At 36.3% G+C, this 24995-nt stretch overlaps 1 protein-coding gene across 1 annotated transcript; it reads right to left on the bottom strand.

The window, feature by feature from the left end:
• Positions 1-301: 301 nt before the first annotated feature.
• Positions 302-6535, bottom strand: LOC110377636 (mannose-1-phosphate guanyltransferase alpha). Its single transcript, XM_064038920.1, has 9 exons — positions 6355-6535; positions 5426-5624; positions 4793-4961; positions 3960-4171; positions 3591-3687; positions 3030-3191; positions 2422-2542; positions 1789-1932; positions 302-1361 (listed from the first exon to the last, which is right to left on the bottom strand). Exons 1-9 carry the CDS (start codon positions 6392-6394, stop codon positions 1261-1263), a joined length of 1245 nt encoding a protein of 414 aa, XP_063894990.1. The 5' UTR covers positions 6395-6535; the 3' UTR covers positions 302-1260.
• Positions 6536-24995: the final 18460 nt, after the last annotated feature.

The following is a 24995-nucleotide window of genomic DNA, read 5'->3' as shown; positions in this document are numbered from 1 at the left end:
GATAACTAACTTCCGCCAACATTCACACCCGTGTCCCGTGTGAACAAATCCGCACACCCGGATAAAGGAAAAGTATCCCATCCTAAACTTTCTTCAACATATGGGGTATTTAACTGAAAGATTTTTCAAATCAAGCTAGCTCGGTGATTTTCACGTTCAATCAAGACAATATTTTGCACAAGAATAAAAGAAAACAGATGTAAGTGGAACATAATGATACATACATCTTTTTTCGTGTAAAACCCTGTAAAACTGTCAACCTTCGAATCAAACATTTAGTTAAGTTAAACGTACAATTATATTGATACATACTAATGAAAGGAAATGATAACGCCAAAAGTATCGCGTGTTATAAATTAAGGGACTTTTTATCAGTAAGATATACATACATAAACCTAATAAATAATAAAGAACGAGAATTACTAATTTGCACAGAATAAATAAGGGTACATCTACAGGGTGCAAGTAGCTTGCGCATGTCGAGGCACATACGCAGGTTACATGTACATGCATTTTAAAAACGCGAGGGTCCAGCGACTCGCGCATGTACCAAAGCAAAATACCCACCCGCGTGCTCTTGTCACTTGCGCATGTTAACTTGCTGCAGCTACATGCACCGTGTAGATATACCCTAACCAATAGAATTCCTCCGCTCAGGTATACTACTCACTGGCCAGAGACAAGATATTTGAATAAGAACGGAATTTTAGGTATTGTTTTTTATAACTTTTCTGGTCCAATCCAATTAGGTCAACTCTGGGCCTTACACCTGTCGACTAGGGATATAATAAAACAGCCGAATAGGGTGATTAAACGTGGTAAGAGTGTGAGGTATTACAAGATTCGATGTAGATAATTCTAAATATTTGTTTTTTAGTTCCGCTCTGATAAATGTAGGTTCAACGTAAGTGTCAATTTAGTTATACATATAAACTCTGTGTGATGTAAAGAGGGCAGCATATCAAGCTACTACAATTTGTTAAATATCGACAATGGATCTTCATCCTTATCTCTCAAGTATAAGCTTCAATGTTGAATGGGAGATTACAAATTGGAGTAGCTTTATGTAAGCAATTGGTACTAAATAAAAATATTTTCATTCAATTTCTTATTTTACAACTAACGCTAATTACATATTTAAAAATTATAAATGTATAAAATCTTAGGCTTCACAATATTTCGTTATTATATTAAAAGTCTATCTAAGCCAAAACATTTTGTATCTGTATTAAAGCTTGCGCGGTGTTGCCAGTTCAGGAACTATAATATGATTTCGTGCTTGAAACTCCTTGATAGATGTTTGTGTGGCAACACTATGGAGTTTAGAAGGATGGTCTCGGCTGGCACCACGACTCCCGCACCTGGTTGTCAAAATTAATACATAAGGAGATGATAACGACTGCTATTATGGAAAAAAAAATTCGTGGTCTCCGGCTCTGGTTATCGTATCCGAATAAATAAAGTCACCCGGAGATAGTGTAGCTGATTAGAAGTAGCATATACAAATAAAAATCGAGCCAATTTTGGGGGCCACATTATGAATAAATTTAAACATTATAAATAAAAAGAATCGAAAAACCATAATATCGCATGGGGAGTTAAGTAGGTATTTTATATTTTTTGTCGTCTTCTAACATTTTAGCAACTAGCTAATAAGTGCTCTATATAACAACGATTGATCGACTTGTTTACATCTGTTTTGATGCAGTCGGTTATATTTCTTAAATAACTTTACTAATTATTACATTGTAATTATTAAAAAGGCAAGTACTTGTTGATACAACTTACCCAATATAGTAATAGAAGGGTTGAGCCTGCCATCGCTGTTGAACAGTGGCGTGTTATCCATCTTCGCGAAGGGCTTGTTAGGGTCAGGGTCTGACGGGGTCCCTTCTACTCGGGACCATTCGCCTACTGACGCTTCTTGGCCGACTGTGCCGAGTTGGATATTAATTAATAATGAGATATATGGTTGGGCTTGTAAAAAAATATATCGAGCAGACTGACTATTCTGACTAATAGCTAATGATTAACATACAGTTTTTCAGTTGTTTAAAACAACTTGTTTTACAGTTAGCTCAGTGTGAAATTCTTATACATATAGCAAAACGAATACGGAAAATGGTAATAATAAATCAAGTAAATAACGTAGAATTTATTATCTTGTTTATTTTTAAACGGGCATCTCTTTGCCCAAATTGTAGGCCTAGGAGTCTAGGAGAGCACGTATAATATAGACGTTGTTACATTAGTAGCAGTCATTCTAGCAATTTCATATGGTTTAAGAAAATACATTAGCAAAAAAACATCGCAATAAGGTGACTAGGGATTAGGGATGGGTTTATAGGGATCAAAACCCTCTTTTTGCGTTAGAGGTTAAAATGGGTTTGTTAGGTGATTAATTAAACTCAGTAGACTTACCAACAGAATACATGACGAGTGCATGTTCGTGCACCGTAGCATTGTTCAGTACGATAGACTCCTTTATCCTCACGCCTGCTTTTATCGTCACTCCCGCACCAATGGACACGTTGGGACCAATCTGTGGGATAGCAGTCATATTAATATTAGAAAAGGCAATACGTGGAATATAATTGCTGCGCTATCACATGTGCTTTTGGGGTCACATATGCACTCGGAGAAGTGTCACCGTATCAACTTGAGCCTTTCAGTATCATTTATATGAAACTCCATTGGAACGCTCACTAATCGGAATCAAAACTTAATCGCCTCGCGCCGCAAACAGTAGGCCGATAAAGTTAGGGTCTGATTCCTATAAAAATTGAGAAATTAGAATTTCATTAGATAACATGTTCACAAAAGCAATAATAATACCTAATTCCGCACCAACCTCCAACAGTCTTACGGGAGAAACGGCAGCCCTAGAAATGATTTTAACATCTAAATTGTTAGGTTAGTTCCAACAGGTATCTGTGGAGATCTAAGGGGGAGGCCTGTGTTCGGCAGTGGACGTCCTATGGCTGAGATGATGATGATGATGAAATTTTTAGGGATAACAATATTCTTACCACAGCAGTAGAGTCAACAACGGCAGTAGGGTGTACAAAAACATCGGGCAGTATGGTGCAGGGCTTGTCCTTAGACACGCGGTCGCGGTGCAGCTCCAAGTAGTGACGGTTCGCGTAGATAGCCGAGCCCGCTGTCTTTACTTGTGACCACCAGTTTGTTATCTAAAAATAAATAGGAAATATTAGTAGTTAACTAATTTCTTAGGTATGTACATGTACTGAGAAAATCACTTGAACCAAGTTCTTTCTCATTGATCTAATCAAAATCTCCCTAGCCTTTTCTTAATTTTGGGTTTGACTTTGAGTCGGATGCAACTGAGTGCCAATGTAACATGGACAATAATTGCCTATCCGACCTCCTCAACCCAGTCATCTGGGCAACACAATACTCCTTGGTAAGACTCAGTTTCCCTGACTCAAAATTTCTGCCTTCTGACTACCCGTAACAACTGCCAATGATGTTCAAATGACAGCCAGAACCCACTACATTTGTGCTTATTAGTTTCTAATACTGTACTAAAGTAGGTACAAAAATTGTGTAAATAAATAAATGATAGTTACCTGCATAGCATATAACTTGTTAGTTCCTGCGAGCTGCATCAACACATCTTGCTCAAATGACATGTATCCAGGGTGAGCACTGGTCTGGCCGTTACCACTAAAACATTACAGTATTTTTTTTTTACTATTACCTAATAACGGCTTTTACACTATGAAAATAAATAATAATCAATATGAATAAGATGACAGTTGAAAAAAGTATATCTGAATTAATTTTGTAACAACTAATGAACCTACTGTATTCATGTGCAAATAAATACTTTGACTTTGGGAGTAGAGTGCGGGGAGTTCATTATAAGCAAGAACATATCATAATATAGTTACATGGTCAAAAATAGTGAATGTGAATAAAGTGATATAAATATGTACCTATAAAAAACATCCTGTTTCTTCTGAAACGAGTCCGCCATAGTATGAAACACTTGCAAGGAACACACATAGACGCCACAGTTGATGAGCGTGGACACATAACTGTTGGGTTTCTCCACATAGTGGGTGACTGACTTGGTGCTACCCTCGCGTACCATGCAACCGTAGTGGACGGATTGCTGGCGGGTCGCTTCAGTGCCCATTATTGTTACCTGAAAGAACCATTTCATTTTTGATATTTTGAAATCTTTAAATTGAATTAGCAGGTCAGTATCATCCTCCAAGCCCAACTATGTTGGGGTCGGCTTCAGTCTAACCGGATGTAGCTGAGTACCAGTGTACCAGTGCTTTACAAGGAGCGACTGCCCTATCTGACCTCCTCAACCCAGTTACCCGGGCAACCCAATACCCCTTGGTTAGACTGATGGTTTGGTTGAATTAGCAGTATGTGGTTTATTATCACTTAAATCTATAGTTTTGCATTTTTATTGTAAACAAGATAGACATTCTACATTCTCATCCCATTGATGACAATGGCTTGTCCTGAATTAATTACAATGGCCTCCAGAATGTATCAAAATATTGATAATATCACCCTGGTTTTATGAATGTGAAATCCAGCCATTCTATATTAATTGACAATTAAAATACACAGTCTAAAGTGACAATATTTACATAATACCATTGGATAGAAGAGATTTATTTAGAAATAACCTTAACCTTTGTAAATTATTTATTTCCTGTTGTTTTTCTCTATTGAGTGTTAATCTTAACCTTAATTATTTATTTCCTGTTGTTTTCTCTATTGAGTGTTTAAATAAATAAATGCTTACCAAAGCATTAGACCTCTCTTCATGGAAATGCCACAACTCTTTGAGCGGGAAGTCAGCGCAGACATCTCCGTTCAACAGGAAGAATGCAGAAGGATTGCCGGCACGCACTTGATCCCTGAAGTGGTACAGACCACCACCTGTGCCCAAAGGTGTGAACTCTTGCAGGTATCTGTAAGTTATTAAGAAGCCTGTATATTTTTTGGAAAAATAATGAAATAAATAAGTACTTATGATGTTGGAAAAATAGGGAACAAGTACTTAAGATGATTTACAGATTTGTAGAAATATTTAATAGGCTCAAATAGTGTCAACTCTATTTTTAAAACATCTATTTATAAACAACCTGCCTTCATTTGTGTATAATATTACTAAGGATTACAAAAATAAGCACAGCTGTGTTTAAGAACACCTGAACCAATTTGTAAAATAAATTATTTTAAAAAATATGGAAGATAGACTATATTTTTAGTAACTTTTAATAACTAATTTTGCCTTTTATATCATTTATCATTTCTTAAACTAAAAAGTGTGCAAATTATTTGCACACTTTTTTTATTGTCAACAAATTATTGGTCATAAAATATTAACTACAATACTTTGCTGTTGTCGTGCCAGTATTTTTTATTTATATACCTGATAATAACATGATACTCCTTCTGCATATCAGAGACAAACTGTGCCATAGTGTTTGTGGTGTATGCTCCGATGATCAGGATCTCCTTGCACGCCTCCAGCTTGGCACATGCTTCTATATGATGCTGGATCAGTGGAAATCCTGCTATGGGGAACAGTGGCTTTGGTGTGTCCAGAGAGAGGGGGCGGAAGCGGGTTCCTGGAATAAAAGATATATTTTTTTAAGGATTATATCCAGATGAGTTAACTCAAGAAATTGCAGGTTATGTGAGGTGTTTCTAAGAAATTGATCAATGTTGGCAACCAATACAAATGGGTATTGGGTTGCCTGGGTAACTGGGTTGAGGAGGTCAGATAGGCAGTAGCTTGATGTAAAACACAGCTGATTCCAGTTAGAGTGGAAGCCAAATCCAACATAACTTGGGAAAAGGCCAGGCAGATAACACAAGAAAAAAAATTGGTAGATAGTTAATTAATAGAACTCCAGTCAGTATAGTTTTATAGTCGGTACTTACGATAAGATTTATTAGATTAAATAATCACACATCCTTGATGAACAACTGTATACAAATGAGTCATTGAGCTATATCATTTAAAAAGGAACTATTAAATCATTGGAGGAACCCCCTAGGGGGCCTGCATGTTGCCTTTAAGTCCCTACTCATCTACTAAAGGTCTAGAAATGAATTATTTCGTGTATTTTTGCCGTAATTCTTAAAGTGATGTTGTCTTAATATTTGTATAACCTTCACACTAGCAAACAATAATTTCTACAGAAATATCAGTAGTTCACGCAAGTTTGTAGCGTAACCATACTTAGATATACAATTTCTTATTTATAGAATGAACTAATATACGTAATAAATTATAGAAAACAATTTTATAGATAAGAAACGCCGGTGACGTCGACTGTAAGCAAGATATTTTACCTTTTTGCGGCCCTCCAATAAGAATTACTGCTTTCAGCATTGTTAACACTTCTTGGTATAGCTAAATAATGAGTAAATGCTTTGTAGCTAAATCGTTGTTATTTATTTAGAGTTTTTATCTAAGTTTTCTATGCGTAGCGTACACAACAAACAACACGTCAGTTTTTTTAATGTCAAATTCAATTGACATATTTGACAGGTCTATGTCTTCAGGAGTTTAAGTTTTTTATTTTGAAAACATGGTTTTTGAGCACTACTAGACAATTATTATTTTAGTTTGTGGATGATTTATTGTGTTAAGATGATTTTTGTGGAAAGACAACCACTTTCATATACGTATCACCATACATGAGTAGGTTCAGGCTCGTAAGTTTGTCAGCACGAGTTTGTTACAGAATTCAATGAATCTTATTAACAATGTTGATGCTGCCTTCCAGGCCTTTCAGGCATTGCAATATGTGACTTGGATAATAAAAGAAGTCTTACATCTACATGACTTTTATAGAAAAATCGTTTCGGTTTTTATAAGTAGGTAGGTATGTTCCTACCAAAAGTAAGTCCACTTAGCTCATCTCCCAATCCCAAATAAAAAATACCTCACATAGCTTTTTGTTATTTGTAAAAAAAGGTATTAAGCCGAGGTTGACCTATCCAACCAAACAAATATTTTCAAATTAAAATACATCCGTGCGATCTCTCACAATTTATTCCACTTCTGTTCGCTGTTCTGGATTTAGGTTTTATGCCACACAGTTACAGGTATCTGGCTAAAATCCGCGTCAAAATTGTAACATGCAGTAAAGCTGAGATTAACGAATCATATTTGTACCTACAATAGCAGTTAACATAGATTAAATTGTATGTTGATTAGGGTCATAACAATGTTTACGTAATCTAATGATCAATCTACCTATATACTTATCTATGTTTGCATGTCACATCTGAATCAGGAATATAAAACAACCCGCTCGAACATTCTTGAATACAACCTATGAGAAGAAACCATTGTTTATTTTCAGCCTGAAACAATCATCAATTAACCCCTCCCACTGTGAGTGCAGCTTGAGGGAGTGTCAGACTCTTACTGACTAAAACCCACCATATTCCTTCTTGAGCCTTTAGTGTAGGTACCAGGACAGCGGTAACCCTTGAAACTGTAGAGTAATAGTGAACAAAGTTGTTAATTCACCTGCGAGTGAAGTCGGTGGCTGAATCTAGTATTATCCAAACATTTTAAAACAAGCGTGGGCGTAATCCTTTTAACTGTTTGTATGTTTTGACAGCCAGATAAGTCCTGTATACAAATATGTAATGTGGGTTTTATACAAGATGATATGTTACTGCCTATTATTTAGGCTAATTCCCAAAAATATGTAGGTACCTGTTATGTAGGTAAGGTAAGGTTTGGAGTTCAAAAAAACGTAGATAGAGAGAGCTTAGAGCTCTTCAGACTATTCTGTTGGTTAAAGGAATGCACCTAGATTGTTTCCACAATAGCATTATAGGTATACCTACAACTAAATCTTCTTCAGGAATCAGTTTGTGAAGTCAGAAAATGTGAAAACTGTACCTATTCATACGAAAATCTATTCAGTACTTTTTGGATTTATCGGGAACAGACCGACGCGACAGGACAGTTTCATAACATGCAATGAAAATGGTATCAAATTCAATACCTACTTGCATATACCTACATAGGTATCGAACGAACGAACAAAAGCTAATGTATGTAAAGCCACATTATACCGACATCACAAACTGTTGATTTTCCCTGCACTAGTTATTGGAAACGCTCATTATATCAATTGGTTCTATGCAACCATCAAACCACATTTACGGTTGAACAAATATTAGCGCTGAAAATTTCATCTATCATTATCTTTAATCAACTGACTCGTTGGTCTAGTTGTCACGAGGTCTCGGGTTCAATACCTGGGTCAGACCGAAGTAGCTTTGTGGATTTTAGAAACTTTCACAAGACAGCTCATGTCAGTTTGTGATTGATTGATACGCCCGTGCATCGAAGCGGTCCTGCGCTTGATTTCTCTCCGGTAGTGTCGGATTGAAGTCCCATCGGGCTATGAGAGTAAAGGAATAGTGAGTGCACCTCGTGCACTACCTACACATGGTATGATCTACACAGTTGGCTGATCTTATATGAGAACAGTCGCCGTGGCTGACGGCTTGGACGCCATTATTATCTGTAATCAAACTGTATGGCAGTTAAATATATGTATAGATATTCATACATAGTATTATTATACAAGGACATAATAAATCAACACAGGAGCAAACTTTATAACTACATACATATAGTAAGTTCAACTCAGTCGTGCGCGCGGCCTTTTGTGTGGGTAATCCTTGTACATATACAGTGACTTTGTGTGCGTGACAAGAGGTACAGTCAGGTACAAATACAGTTATTTCGGGGTTGTATACAGGTGTTTAAGAAAAATAGTTATAACGTAATTTAGTGTTAATCTTTTTATAACGATTCTGAATCGCTACTTGAAAAATCAAATGATGAATTTTTGGATTCGCTACTTTCCAAGGTGAATTATAAATTCTGACTCCATGTCAAAATGTCTATAGTATTCTTTTTTATTCTTTTGTACATGTCGACAAGTATTACCCCACATCCCTTAATCAATTTGATTTAAACGTTCATTTATGAGTTTCATTATTTCCGTCTTATTTTGGTCGACATTATGCGAAGTAATATAATTTTTTAAAATTCCCCACACATTTTGTTTACATTATTATACACGATTACGTTTTTTTTTTTACATTCTTAGTCCACACTTTTATTTATTGTCCGCGTACCCCGAGCTAGAAAATATGTAAGGAGTATTTAATTCATCTTAGATATTTCACGTCATTTATTTATTAGACACTGTCAATGTCAATTTGAAAAGACGTATGAGAAAATAATGAAAAACTGTAAAATGTTATAATAAAAAGCTTTGAATGTTTCATTTTTTGAAACGCTACCTGACTCCTGAAACATTTTCTCCGTGAAGAACTAGACATTTTTGTAAACGACTGTACCCATAACAAAAAGCGATAAGAACACGTCATCCTCGGACGACATCACTGTCACACGAATGAAAGTTGTATATTTACAAGCCGACGCACACATAGGGCCGCGCGCAAATCTGAGTTGAACTATCTTTACCTACAAATTCCCAAGCGAACTCGCTCAGTAAATAGAAGTGAATCAACATCTATTGTATCTACGTATAATATCACTGCACTTGATTGCATTACAGAAAGTGCAACAGACACCAAAATGAAATTATAAACTTCGTCGTACTTTGTAGAAACATGGCGCCGTGCCGAGGAAATTGTTTCGACTTGAAGGACTCGATCTTGTCTTCAGTCTTGGAAAATACTGCTGAGAAAACTTTATGGTATGAAACTATTTGTGATTTGAATTTGGAAAATTATGGAATCCTTGACATAAAATACTTATTGGAAAAAATATGTATCGTTAATTTCCTCGAGACGGTTAAGGTTGAGGCTTTGGATACTAGACAAGTTTTCACTCCTACAAGGGGAACAAATAGAAAAAAAAAGAAAATTGGGTAAAGGTACCCAATCTAAATCTTCAGATGTTGACTTATCGACCGCTGTTAAAAGCTAGGAAGTAAGCATTTTAACTTAGTAAATAGAGTAATAAATAAGTGTTATTAATTATGTCTTAGTAAAAAATAAAATAACTTTACAGTAGAATCCAAGTTACCTATTTGGCGCAACCAACATGACTGTGTTTCCATCAGAGATTTCTATACATCGGCACCAAGCTTCACCAATATTGGCACCAGCATTGGAAGACCAACATAACAAAATAATGCCAATACAAAAGAGGTCAGGTTGTACGAATGTACGATCCTATAATGTGGGCTTTGAATTTTATGACCTCATAAAATATCTGAACTGTCGACCGTTCGTTATTACGCCCTGACAACGAACGAAATATCGGCCCATGGAATATGGATTATATCGACCAGGAAATAAGGTATTTGGTCTATTTTAACCGACTTCTCAAAAGGAGGAGGTTCCTTTCGTTGTTCTATGCTTCTAGTCTCCTAAAAGATGTTTGCAATTTATACGTTCTGGATTTGATCTCGTAGGGAGGCACCTCCTGTACCTTCAAGCCAAACCTAGTTCTTCCAAAATCCTCCCCGAATGTGTATGATTAAAAAAATACAAGATCATCAACTTTCAGGTACAGAAATAAATATACTTTTAATGTACTTACTGAGTGATAATATAAAAGGAACAAACTACGACAATTATTATAGAGCATTCCCTGAAGCACAGATAGACAAAATAGAATAAGGTCATAAACTAGATGAATATCTAAACTAAACTTACAGTAAAATGTAACCAAGGCCGCGTCGGATCTCATCTCATTACTAACTCAGTTTCTGGTTCAGTTGAGTTAACTCGATAGTTTAAACTAATCTAGCTTTCGCTCCGGTGCTCAAGCCAGGAGATTGTTTTACTCCTCTGATATCGGGAGTTGAACAATTGGGTGTAGATTGATATCAAGTGGCAACAAATGTTCATCAAAACGACCAAAATTATACTCAAACACATGTACATTGAAATGTTTCATAATCGTGACGGTTACTTCGACATTAAATGAGATTTTATTTTGTAATTTGTATTGCCGTTAATCCTAAAATGAACTAAAATAAAGTCATATTATTTTTTCAGGAAGGCACACTTTTATTATTTCATTTTTTTCATCAAAAATCGATCAGACCGTACAATCCTGCCTCCTATTAAAGAAAATACGTACACTGATGCTTTGTCATTCATATTTCTTTGTAAAACAAAATAGTGTAACCTTGTTTGTTATAGAACCTCAGAAGAGTAAAAAGGGGTGAAGATAACGGAGGACCGTGACAATTTATGGACACCTAAACTTGCAATAAATTCGAACTAAGTTTGCCAATGAGTTTGTTTTCCTCTCACTGAGTTATTTTCTGACCTTCTTCTCTAAGTATATAAAAGACATTGTAAGAAAACTACTTGTATTATTTTGATTCAAGACTAGAAAACGATTTAAAGTCTTTATAGGACTACCTCATTTTTATGTAGTGCCTGAACACATTGAAAGACCTATTTATTTGCCGCCACTGAAAATGCCGTGTGAGTGGCGACATACTGGGCAACTAAAATTTTAAATTAATTGCCATCATCTCGCCAAGAAGAAGAAGATATACTTAGTGCGTTTTAACGAAACCCTAAATGCCATAAATCGTAGCAGTCTTTTAGGCACACTCAAAGCAAAAATTCCACAACCCAAATGAATCTTTAATCCCAAAAAACAGCTACAATAGAAAATTCTCCAACAGCAAAACCTCTTTTAAAAACAAAATCAGCTTTTTAAACGGTTTTATTTATTTTAAACATAAACAAAACGCATCCTTGACATTATCAACCACCCAATGAAGAGCCATAATAATAAATTTATGCTGGACCCCATTAGGGGCAATTTAGAACGACGTGCAGTGGTCGGGGTCTACTTGAAGTGGCCGGTAAGTGGCTCTGCCGTTTGCTAATTTGATTGTGGCTTGGACGCTACGGAATCATGTTTGCCTGGTACCTCTGGTTAATAGACAGAACTAATATTATTGAGTGCTTGTAGGGTTGTGTGTCATTTTAGTTTATTTTATCTGGAAATATGTATCTTTTCTGTATTCATAAATTTATGCTTTATCCCATTAGGGGGCAATTTAGAACGACGTGCAGTGGTCGGGGTCTACTTGAAGTGGTCGGTAAGGGGCTCTGCCGTTTGCTAATTTGATTGTGGCTTGGTCGCTACGGAATCATGTTTCCCTGGTAGCTGGTACCTCTGCACAGTGATTCACGTTCCATACAAAGGCGGCCATAAATACGAAACTCACAAATACTTTTGATTAATTTATTTTACACGTTGAAATATGTTAAGATAAGTGTAAATTATTAAAATTAAAACATAACCACATTCATTTAAAAAAAATATCATACTATTTAGGTGTAAAAGTGTCTCACTGTAATTTTGTTTTAGACGATAAACCTAGAACATGTCATACTGCGACTTTTAATGAAAAATCTATATAAATAATGGTTATTTATATTAAAAACAACCATAAAGGAATAAAATAAAACAACAAAAATACATAAACAACCTTTTTTGCAAATACACACAAAACACAAAATATACCAGAATACATTCAAGCTCAAAAGTATTTACTACAAACAGATAACAAATCTAGTACAAATTTTGATAGTACACCTTTTGTTTTTGACAGGTAACTTTCGTAAACCTGTTAGGAAGGGATCTGAATGAAGAAGTGGATGGTTCAACTTTGTCAGACTCTGAGATACATGTTACTCAATTCGCTCTACATCAATATTTTCAACTGCATTCAGCCAATCTGAATATTTCTCTATAAACTTAGACCTACTACGATTTGATTTTGCCCAATAATGAGAAATTCGTTTACATACATTCATAATTTTATTACTTAAAGTCTCTAGTTTGATATTTTCGATGTCATCCGAAAGGCACGATGTTTCTGTCAAAGTACTCAGGACATGTTGCATTTTTCATTTGGACTACCCTCTTTAGAGTGCTAAATGTCAAAAATAGTCGTCCTCGAAACAGAACATTTGAAAACTTTACCTAAAACAACATGAAAGCTGAACTTAAAATATAAAGTTTTTTCTTTACTATGGACATGCATACTTTGACACTCCTTTAACCCAAGAAGGGGCAGAAAGATGCAGATGAAACTTACATGGTTTTATAAGAACATCCTCTTTATTCGAAAACATTTGCCTCAAGTGCAGCACTGAGCAGCAAAAAGTTATAGGTCCAAATGAAATCAAAGTATACTAAACAAATCTACAAAAACGCTACCTTCAATAAAAAAATAAAATAAAATATTAAACGCATTAAAATAAATAAAAAAGTAGTTGATATTAGAAGTACATACCTTGGTCTTGGACCTCCATACTATCACCATAAACACTTGATTTGGAATAGTGACACTCAAAAACAAAGTGTTAAGTTTTGATGACTCACACGTTGCGATAATTCGACTCGAGATGCGCTTACTTCCGATGCACAAAAGTGAATAATAAGTTGACCTTATGACACTGATATTTAGAGTTTTCGGAAGTTTCTTAACTTGTTAATCACTTAGTAAGTAGATCTAATGAGGATAAGCTAATGACATTTTTCGATTTATGGCCTTAGAGTGAATCACTGTGCTCTGGTTAATAGACAGAACTAATATTATTGAGTGCTTGTAGGGTAATGGGTCATTTTAGTTTATTTTTTATGTAGAAATATATTTTTCTGTGTTAATAAATTTATACTGGACCCACCCTTTTCGCGCATAAGTGACGCAGCTGCAGCGCTTTTTTTTTCTTTTTGGTTTACTGTTTGTTTTGTCCCTAGATTTATTTGTTTGTATTTGTGTGTGTTTGTTTTCTGCGTCATTTGTGTGTGTAAATAAATGGTTTTTCTTTCTTTCTATTAGGGGTAATTTAGACCGATGTGCAGTGGTCGGGGTCTACTTGAAGTGGCCGGTAAGTGGCTCTGCCGTTTGCTAATTTGATTGTGGCTTGGACGCTGCGGAATCATGTTTGCCTGGTACCTCTGGTTAATAGACAGAACTAATATTATTGAGTGCTTGTGGCGCTGGGGGTCATTTTAGTTTTATTTTTATTTTATTTATTTAGTTGTTTTGTATGTAGAAATATCTTCTTGGGTTTTACCTAAGTAAGCGTTTTATGACTATTACTGAAATCATTAACTATTGACGAATTTTTGGAATAGAGGACATCGCCCATACGAGCTGAGCGGTGTCGCGCGGAAAATTCGACTTTGTGAAAAAGTTGCATATAATACTTTTAAGCTCACTTTGGCACTAAGTATTTTCAATCCCTTAATTCGCCATTTAATAGTCCCACCAATATAACCACAATGTATACCGAAATTAAAATAACTGCATCTACAGCAAAACTTTACTTATTCCCCTCGACTCTCCATGACGGCAAAGTTTCGCAGGATGAAAACTTTTACCCGAGCAGCAAAAAATATTAGTTTTCAGTCCAGACATTCAAATGCTAATGCTGAAAGTCTGGCCGAGACGAAGCCTTGGCAACCTTTAATTCCCAGTAGGTAAGGTACTAAGTTGCTTTTTAAAGTTAAAGATACCTATATTTTTGTTAGGTTTAGGTGTAATGAGTGCCCAGAGCGTCTTGGGACATGGCAATTTTTTGGCACAACAGCTTATAAATTATTAGATTGAAGCTATAGCAACACTGTCTGGTCTCCGAGCTTCCGTTTGTGGCACGAGACAACTACTTCCCTCAACTGGTTAAAAATTTGCCTCTGTCCTTTCTCCGGCCCTCGTAGGACAGTATGTGTACCAAACATTTGAATCAGTTATAGCGTGATAGGCAGACAATTAGTCCGAGTTACTTCATTTTAGGTAATTATTTTAAGAAACACATTTCGTAAATACTTAACTGGTTACGTATCTACTAGCTTTAGAAATACATCCTCGTGTAGTCTATCTTTAACCATCTTCGAACCACAAGAACATCAATATACCTACTTACCCTTTAAAACTAATTTCAAAACCAATGACTTTCAACTTTGAATCCTTTGCAAAGATTAATAACGTTCAAACTTATATTCAATGTCGCCACTAAGTGACCAAACTGTGTAAGTCTTGGAGCATTCAACCATCAGGATCCATTATGAGCATATGTCTCTATATGACAAAGTCAGCCTGTTAGCGTGAGATAGCCCAACCTATACCTATTTAGTGAAAGCTCAGTCATGCATTTTTGTTTGCATGTTTTCGCATACACATGGCAAAATACAATACAAATACAGACGACTTTACATATAAAGGTAGCCGGAAGACGCTGGATGCAGGTCGCCTCCAACAGGTATCTGTGGAGATCTAAGGGGGAGGCCTATGTTCAGCAGTGGACGTCCTATGGCTGAGATGATGATGATGATGACAAAATTTTACAAGCATGTTTGATGTGTGTGTATACGTAGTTATGCTGCTAAATAAAGAAAAATCATAGAAATCAACAGGACTTTCAGATTTTTTATTGCTAAATCATTCATTTCTCCTGTAAACTGCATCAAAACAGACTTAGCAGGTTAAAGAATGTCGACGCTTCATCATACGTGTAGTGTACCTATGTGACATACCTTTGGCAGAGGAAAGGGCACAGCACTACTGTTTCCTGTTTATGTTGGTTAAACGCTCTAAGTTACAAGTAAATAGGAGAGTGACTTAACATTTAAGTTGGCTTGTAAATGGATGTCCCTTGTACATGTAATGCGCTTCCATTGTAACTTAGCGTGAACTGTCAAATATTCATGGCGTGTCATTGTTAGGCTAGATACAAACTCAGCTACAGTTTTAAGTAACTAATAGTTGCTTGTGATCGTAAAAAGATTCGAGCAGTTTACCATCTTGAAAATATTATATTTAAACATTCAATTGGTAAGAATATTTGGCTGAAGGTCTCTGAATCTTCAGTAATCCATAACGGTTGCTGGGTGACAGGTACGCGGGGTATCGTTTTATTTAGTAACTAAATAAGTACATCTGACAAGAAAATTCAAAATTGAAGACCCATCATCTTCCTAGTGAAACATGACGTAAGTACTTACACCTTATTCCTATAATTGGTCATGCTTACTTATTTTTTTGGGATTTTCCGGTTCTGATCTGGTTCGTTGACCTCATAATAGGTTGGTACTGCTAATTAACCTTCCAAGGAGCTTATACAACATTTTACCGCAATCTCCGTCCATTCTTTCCTTTATATTTTTTTATACTCGCTATCCTACCCGGCTTGCATGAAAATCCGTTCAGTACCTACTTACTTTTTGATCAACCCAAATAAAAAGACAGGTGAGGAGGAAAATGTTTAAAAAAAAGAAGTTGTAGGTAGTTATACATTTTTCTATTGACACAAATAAATCATAGGTACTTAAAAATCTAAAGTTAGTTCTGAAATACTTACCTATGTCTTTTTATATGCATAAACATACATCCCTACAACATATATCCCTTCCTTTACAAAACAATTTAAAATTTTATTTTAGGTAAGTATACATAATTCTAGAACACGCCGGTGAAACCTTGGGCTGAAACTACCTTTTATAACAAATCTACCACAAAACAAAAACACATACCTACTAACGACTTACCCAACATAATCTTCAAACAAAGCGACATCTAAATAAAACCGACGCTGTAACACGATATGAATCAGTCTGCTTTAACGTCTAGACAACTATCCGTCTAGACTGAAATAGTCAAACCGGAGGGATCTGAACATCAAAGGTGTTTGTTCACTGGGATATATCTTTCGTCTTATGAATGCGGGTGAGCTGTGTCTTTAAATGTAAGTACAGACGCCAGACCTATATGAACCTGACAAATTTTACTAATCGAACATAAATCTTAAGTTATTGTGATAAGGTTGAAAATCTATTGGAGAAATTTGACTGTACATATGCAAGTTGTCTTTGCATACGTAATCTCGAAGCCGCTTAGTAGTGGTCAAGTAGCAGAGTCGTACGAAGAAGATATGCATGTACGTATATTACACACACAAGTTTGGCTCACCCGCTTTGGTAAGATGAAAACAAAGTCCCCGACGAATTGAAAACCTACTCCTTTTTAGGAAGTCGAATGAAAAATCTAAACTTACGTGTGAACAAGCTGAACTAAAAATGTATTTATGACCTTGATGTTGGAAAGCTACACTCTAAGGAAGTAAGATGGGCTATATTTTATCCCTGTGCGGACAGTAGTTGCCACGGAACGAGGGTGAAACCGCGGGAAAACGGCTAGTGCTTAATACTTATTACAGACTAGCTGTTGCCCGCAACTTCGTCTGCGTAGGCAATATAGAATAGTCAAAATACTACTTATCCCGTAGGTGCATTCTTTCACGTGACAGTATAATTAGGATTAGCACTTAGCAGTAGCATAGATTCATTGATCAAGGTTGTGTTGTGGATGTGACCATTTATCTAAACAAAAGAAGTAAAGTTTGTGACGTTGTGAATATCTCTGGATCTAGTCAGCCAATTTGGAAAATTATTACGTATGGTGCGTAAGTAATTTTCACAGATCTATGTCTATATGCTTTGAGTCTGACAAAGCTGTCATTTGTACATTTTCTGCAGCTGCTGCGATTAATCAGAAGCCAGAAAGTCTGTCAGTTTCACCATGGATATCGTCTAGTGTAGTGAAACTGGATTGAAGATAGGTAGATAGGTAAACGCTCCAAGTAAAATATTGGTACTCAAACAGATTCGGTGACTGGAAGGCAACACCAACATAGTTGGGGAATAGCTGGATGGATGATAAAATGAGTCATCATCATCAGCAGGCGCATAGGGTTAGGATAGTTTCACTACTGGGGAGAAACACTTGTATGACGGGGATTTTCTGTGCACTTACTCACTATGGTAAGGCTGACCCCACATTAGGCGTGCGCGATCCTCGGGCGTGAGTAGCGCGGGCGTCGCGAGCACGCTGTATGAACGTCGCGTTTTGCTGCCCTGCGGCATGTGTGAAGAGTGCAAGCGACGCGCTCGCGGCGCTCGAGTTGCGTTCTTACCCCTTCGCCCGCTATCCCCGCCGCCCGCTAAACGCCTTAGCAGTTAAACGTCAAGGAGAGCGGCGCGTGCAGCAAAACGCGACGCACGCGCGGCGCCCGCGCTACTCACACGCCCGAGGATCGCGCACGCCTAATGTGGGGGAGGCCTAAGCCGGGACTCCACCGAAATGTTTGCATTAGTTTACGAATAGGCAAAATGTACGTATCTGTGAGAGTCCACTTCATGTGTTCGTACTTGAAACCTGCAGTTTTGCCAAGATTTTCAAAATGTACGCTTGCAATTTGTCATTTCTTGGTGGAGCCAGCAAATCGAAAGTAACATAAGTGTTGTATACTGTGCGTCACTACCGCACACCGGGAAAATTTCGCTCTTGCGGAGGACGTTTATATACCATATTTTGTGTCACACAGGACGACAGTAAGTATCCACCGAAACACTTTCAAAGATCTGATGAACGAACAAATCAGACCTAACTTGGTCACCTGGGGCCAATCAGAGCTCTATGAAGCGATCATATGCTTTGGCTCCTACTGTTATTGTGGTTTCTGAAAATTTATTCACCTCATTCAACGATGAATGTAATTCTGATGGTACTATTAAGAACACTTGCTTAGCGCAGAAGCTGACGTTGGCAGGTCGACTCTTTTGACTTCTCGAATAGGATACCATTGGTTTTTGTGCAATGCACACCTGCAATGCATGCTGGATTAGGATATGATACAGATGGATAGGATTTGCAACAGAAAACAATTCTGTCTTTGTGATTGAATGACATCAAACGTAGTTTTATATAAAGGTGTTTTTAGACTTGGCTCGGGTCTTACTGAGACTGTTCGTAATCGTGACCAGTGTATTTGCGATCAGAAGTTGAAAGTAAGCATGTCTCTGGTATGCGACGCGCAATTTGTACGTTTTCAGACGCATAAAGCATTTTACGTGTGTATGGTATTAAATCGAGAAAGCTCCCATTTCGTATCTGCACTTTGTATTTGGGTTTGTTCTTAAAGCTACAGAATCCTACATTACCTACCTACCTCACGCTTAGCAGCGCTTGCGAGAGACAGATCCTCCTTTCTTCTAGGATTAAGTTTACATATTTTGCATCAGAAAAATAATTAAGGTCTACTTAATACTACTCACTCAAAGTAATTTGTTTTAAGGCCACCACATTAGTGGAAGATAAGCTAAACTATGTTTATGAAAAAATCCTGATATGAACTCCATCTGTAACTTTAAATGATAATTAATTGTTGACATAATGTTCAAAAAATAATTTAGATGGCACCGTTTTAAATTTGGCTGAGAACTATTAATTTTCCTTTCATCAAGGTAATAATTATAATTGGATTTTGATGTGGCACGGCAAACTGACAAACTCTATTGAAATGTCTATCGAAAAATTACACTGCGTGTTAAAATATGGTGAATTACGGAAAATACACAACTCCATCTGTTGAAATAATAATCCTCTATAAAGAATGTATGGTAATTTATTGTCATTTACCACCTCTCCTTTGACAAATTTCATGTATTTTATTTAACACAGATTACCACAGATGGAGCTACTTTAACCTTGGCTAAACGAAATTTTCATTTTTTTTTTCTTCCCAAGTTACTTATGAAGGTGTGATTTTCTGTGTAAAGGTTAATAATAGGCCGATCAACTAATATAAGTACAACATTCAAATGTACAGTTTTGACAAACAGGTTGCGTGTCGTAATATTTTACATATTGAATTCACAAAATTAATCATATCTTTTGATAGAGTGAATCGATTTCGATGAAGCAAAACTAAGTAATACCCCAAGTTACGTAGAATTTTTGTATATAAGCATTGTCTGCATTGAATTCGTAGATTTTACGTAAATCCCGAACAAACAAACAGATAAACAGACAAACAGACAAAATGACAAAATGATGGAAATGGGTTCTGTTAGTTATCCTTTAACATGCTGGCTATTTTTTGTCAATTTCTTCAATGTACAAAAATTACTTTTCTACAGATTTATTATATGTATAGATGAGCGCTTTAGTGAGATAGTACCTTTAGCCACGTCTTAATGTACCTACCCACCTATATCTGCGTGTATTCCTAGGATTTTATGAGTTTAGATCGGATAGGGAGATTGGTTTTATGTGTACTTTTCCTTTCACGGTAAATTTATTTTTATGTAGATATTATTACTGTTCACTGATTCGGTCTCTTTGGTGAGAAAAAGTAAAAATAAAATGTATCTAATGGTCTGTGGTAAAAGTTTTAAATAATATTCGAAAACTATACCATTATAACCATAATTTGTGTAAAAAGAAATAACTGCCACTTTTATGGCACTAAGTAATTAATATTGTGATATATCAAGGGTACCTAACTGCTTAATTATGATTAAGTAAAGTTTTCCAAGAAGTTTCCATTTAGTTGTTATGTTTGTAGACAGCCTATCTTGACTAGGTAATGCACGCAAGAAATGATAGTGACAATATGATTTAAATATAGAACATTGTTTGAAGTTACGTATACGTAAAAAACCGGCCAAGTGCGAGTCGGACTCGAGCATGAAGGGTTCCGTACCATTATTTAAAAAACGAACAAAAAACACGTTTATTGCATGGGAGCCCCCAAAATATTTATTTAGTTCTAGTTTTCAGTATTTGTTGTTATAGCGGCAACAACAATACTTTATCTGTGAAAATTTCAGCTCACTTACTATCATGAGATACAGCCTGGTGACAGACGGACGGACGGACAGAGGAGCGAAACAATAGGGTCCCGTTTTACCCTTTGGATACGGAACCCTAAAAATAGAACACTTACGTACCTCCAAAAGACCAACCAAACAAACATCAAAATTAATTACGAACTCAGAATCACGAACCTTATTCTTCACCTTCCACTACAAAGGAGTTTGCCTTTCATTGTCTAAAACAGTTCCACCCTTTCCTAGTTTCCTAACCTTATGTATGTAGCACAGTTTAAATATACTGTCTTCTCAACAGTTATGAAGCTACGTACTAACACCATAGAAATCAGGAAGCCCACCAGCAAGCAGGCAGTCATTTAAAATGCCGTACGGAAGATTTTGTTTAATAAATTGCTAGAAGAATCACCATTATAATATATAATTTGTATGTTTAATGTGTGTAGTATTATTTAGTATCCAATTTTGTTATTCTTTAATTGTCTTATACATGTCTTTTTAAGTAATTAATGCACCTACCACGTTATCTCTGCATCACTACACGCATCCCTAAGGTTGACTGAAGAGAATGCCTAAGGCATTAAGTCCGCCTTTGTAATTGTAGAATTGCATTAAGTTAAATAAATAAATAACACCCGTAACAATGTCACTTACACACTCGTGTGCTCAATGCACGACACTCTGTAAGTACCTGCTGACAGCACAGTAAAAGCTCGTCAACGCACATGTGTGTGAGTGACATTTTACGAACGTTAGTACGTACCTTCACAACTGTACATCTTTATTCTGTGGTACGTAGGAGGTACACATAGGTACCTCAAAACCAGAGACTTCGATAAAGGCCCAAAATAATTGAATTAATAGAGACCCAACCAGTTAACATTTTAATTGATATATTTTGTTTAGAGAGTGCCTTGGAGCAAAATAATTTGGCCTGTAATTAAGTTGGTCTTTGACGGTGAATTGAAGTTGGGGAATGTGTCACTTTTGTGACCTTTTATTAAAATATCACGTCAATTTTTCTTAGAAATAACTGTAATGTCTGCCTCGTTGGTCTAAGAGTCGCATAGCGCGGCAACTGTGCACGGGATCTGGGGTTCGATTCCCAGGTTGGACTGAAATCCTATCGGGTTTAAAGAAACTTTCACAAAGCAGCAGGAATCTGGAAGTTAGTGATTGATACATACCATCGGAAAGCACGTAAATGTCAGGTTTGCGGGTGATCTTTCTATCGTTATTTCCTACTGTAATATGTTGAGAATAATCATCGAAGTAAACTCAAAAATTAAATAATAATACATAGGCTCCCACGTATGCTGAAGAACATACTTTATATTATCTGCATAAAATAATTCCTATTCAAACATTGCAACACTAGTCCTTTCCAACAAGCCTGTCTTTCATAGACACGAAACCGTTACACCCGTCACATATTATTTCCCTGCTAAAATAAACCGATGTATGACCTATCGGACCATCGGCTGAATCCGTAAGAGGATTTGAGAGCTCCATTCGTATGTAACATGGAATATATCCGGCTAGGACGTGGTATTGCGGAATTGAAAATGGACGTTAGTACGATTTTACATTGCTACATGGATTTTGAGCGTAGCTTTGACGGATTTTGGGTGGGTAACACCGATTTTTGGCACTGAAATTATGGAATGGTGATAAAAGGATGTGTTCATTTAATCTATGCGTTTATTAGCTTCAACTCAAGTGTAAAGTCAGTATTTTTTTATTTCAAATAGGCCTATGACAGTTCTTTCGAAACGTCAAGCTAGTTGCACGGTTCCAAAGAGTGGGTCTCATGGAGAAGAACTGGCAAGAAACTCCATAGACACTCTTTAAAGAAAAAACAATTGTTTAAAACTCATTAGACATATTACGAGCCATATAAGTATTCATGATTAAAATGTAGATTCTTTGGTGTTTCATTTTAGAAGCAAAAATTGAATGATTCAGTAACAATGCTCTTTGTACTGTACAATTTGGATAATTCATTACATTCATAACATTTACAATTTGCAGAATGTGGGAATGTCAAATCGACAAATCCGTAGACTACCACTTCTTGGAAAACGTTTGTGATCTATACATATAATAAAATGAAAGGAAAGTCAAAACTGTACATTGAATATTTTTAAAAGAATACTTGGGGGTGATCCATAATCCTGTATGTTTTTCCCGGATAAACACAAAAGTACTGCATGGATTTAAAACAAATTTTGCATGACTATTACCTGGGGGCCGGTTCAACACATAGGCTACATATTATCACGCTATCACCTACGGGGGTTGAGCAATGAATGATTAAATAAACGAAATTGGAAATTCTATATTGCTCACGCAGTATATTAGTATATAAGCAGTATATAAGTCGCGGACAACAGCTAGTATTAAATAAGTAATAAATGAATATTGGGTTAAACATCAGATACGGTAATTTTAATTCCCGGAACTGGGAAGTTAATCGAAAGTAATTTTCTCTTGTAAGTGCGTGATTTCTCAGAAATTGAGTTTAATGAAATCAATATAAAGTGTCTTAACTATAGTTAATTGTATCAATTGAATTTTCACAATATTGTAACTCTTTTGTTTGACGAATTTTATGTTCTTTGTACTTGCAACTAATTTCCGATCGTACAAATGGTATCGATTTACGAGTTTAAAAGTAAATGTGGCTTAAGAATCAATCAACAATTACTTAATCTATTAATAAACCATTACTTTAAGCAGTTTTAATCTGTTAAACACGTATACACCAACAAGGTGGACAGACGACCTTATAAAGGTCACAGGTATCTGTGGAGATCTAAGGGGGAGGCCTATGTTCAGCAGTAGACGTCCTATGGCTTAGATGATGATGATGATGATGAAACACGTATTTGAGTAGAGTAGAAAGTCCTATACATATATATATATAACGTAGAGCTATTTAAGTATCATTATTGACTTGGTTTTGTAATAAACTGCGACTGTACATTGCACATATGTAGTTGTGTGTGAGTTAACTGTTCCCAGCAAAGGGCAGGACAGTGTAAACAGACGCTGTATGTAACTATCAGTCCAGTTTGTAAGTTACTTTATTGTTTGTGTAAAGCATATTTATTGGTTGTTCGGTTTATTGAAATTAGGTTGGTTATATATCTTGGCAAAAGATTGCATTTCCTAATTTTATTATTTATTTTATTATTTTCCACGATACCTAAGTATATAGGATGTAGCATGCATATGCGTAAGCTGCAAAAAATATACCTAGTCAAATCTTTTAGCGTTTCAAAAATACTTCAAAAATGTCATAGACCATTTTCTCGTTAGCTGATTTTCCGGCAAGAAATCTATGGTGCGATTTCAACTGTTCGTTTCAAACAGTATTTGTCAATTGTTTGTACACCGTACAACTTTACTGTACAAACAGGGAGGAGATCCGCGAGTGTGAAAGTGCATCTAAAGTTATTAAAATAAATTAAGTTTTAAACCAAGATTTTTCAAAATTGATCCAGAAGATCCAAAGATTATTCCCGTACAGTTTTAGAAACTTTATAGTATTAAATTCTCTATAACACAACGCCAGTCGCCAAGTAAACTTTACGAGTTTCTTTCTTAGAATCCAATATGGTGGCGTAATATGCCGTTAAATATAAAATAAATAAGAAGCTATAGCTAAGTGAATAATATCGTGTAATGAGAGAATTCCATTAGCCCACGGAGTGCAGTGGTTAGCTAAAGGTCAGTCCGCCTTTTTCATGTTTCCTTGTGTAATTTGTGGTAATCTTATGAAATAATGTTGTGGTTACTGTGATCTTATGCTATTTATTTTGTGTTTGCCGTCAAAATGTCAAACTTTAAGTGATGGCTTTTCTTAGTTCTGGTCGGCTTTCAGGAGGCTTATTGGATGCAGCTGAGTAGGTACCACTGTTTTAGCTGCAGCAACTGCCTATCTGACCTCCTCAAACCAGTTACCCCGGCTGCAGCCGTGTAGGTACACTTGGTAAGACTGGTTGCCAGACTTTCTGGCTCATAACTTCCTGTAACGACTGCCAAAGATACCAGTAACAGCCGTCCCATTATAACATTGTATTTCAAAACCCTGAGCTAAACGCTGTAACGTAGATGGTCACCCATCCACGGACGGACCACGTAAAGCCAACCCACTTACTCTTAACCTGTGATCGACCGACCTGTGCAACTGTAACTAAGATACGATTAGGAGCAGGGTAAAAGTAGCTTAAATTGAGAACAAAACGCAACGCTTTCGAACCCAGCA

Source organism: Helicoverpa armigera, chromosome 2, assembly GCF_030705265.1.
Source record: "Helicoverpa armigera isolate CAAS_96S chromosome 2, ASM3070526v1, whole genome shotgun sequence".
NCBI classification, from domain to species: domain Eukaryota; kingdom Metazoa; phylum Arthropoda; class Insecta; order Lepidoptera; family Noctuidae; genus Helicoverpa; species Helicoverpa armigera.
Note: the sequence above shows the minus strand (reverse complement) of the source record. Positions and strands in the feature narration are given on the sequence as shown.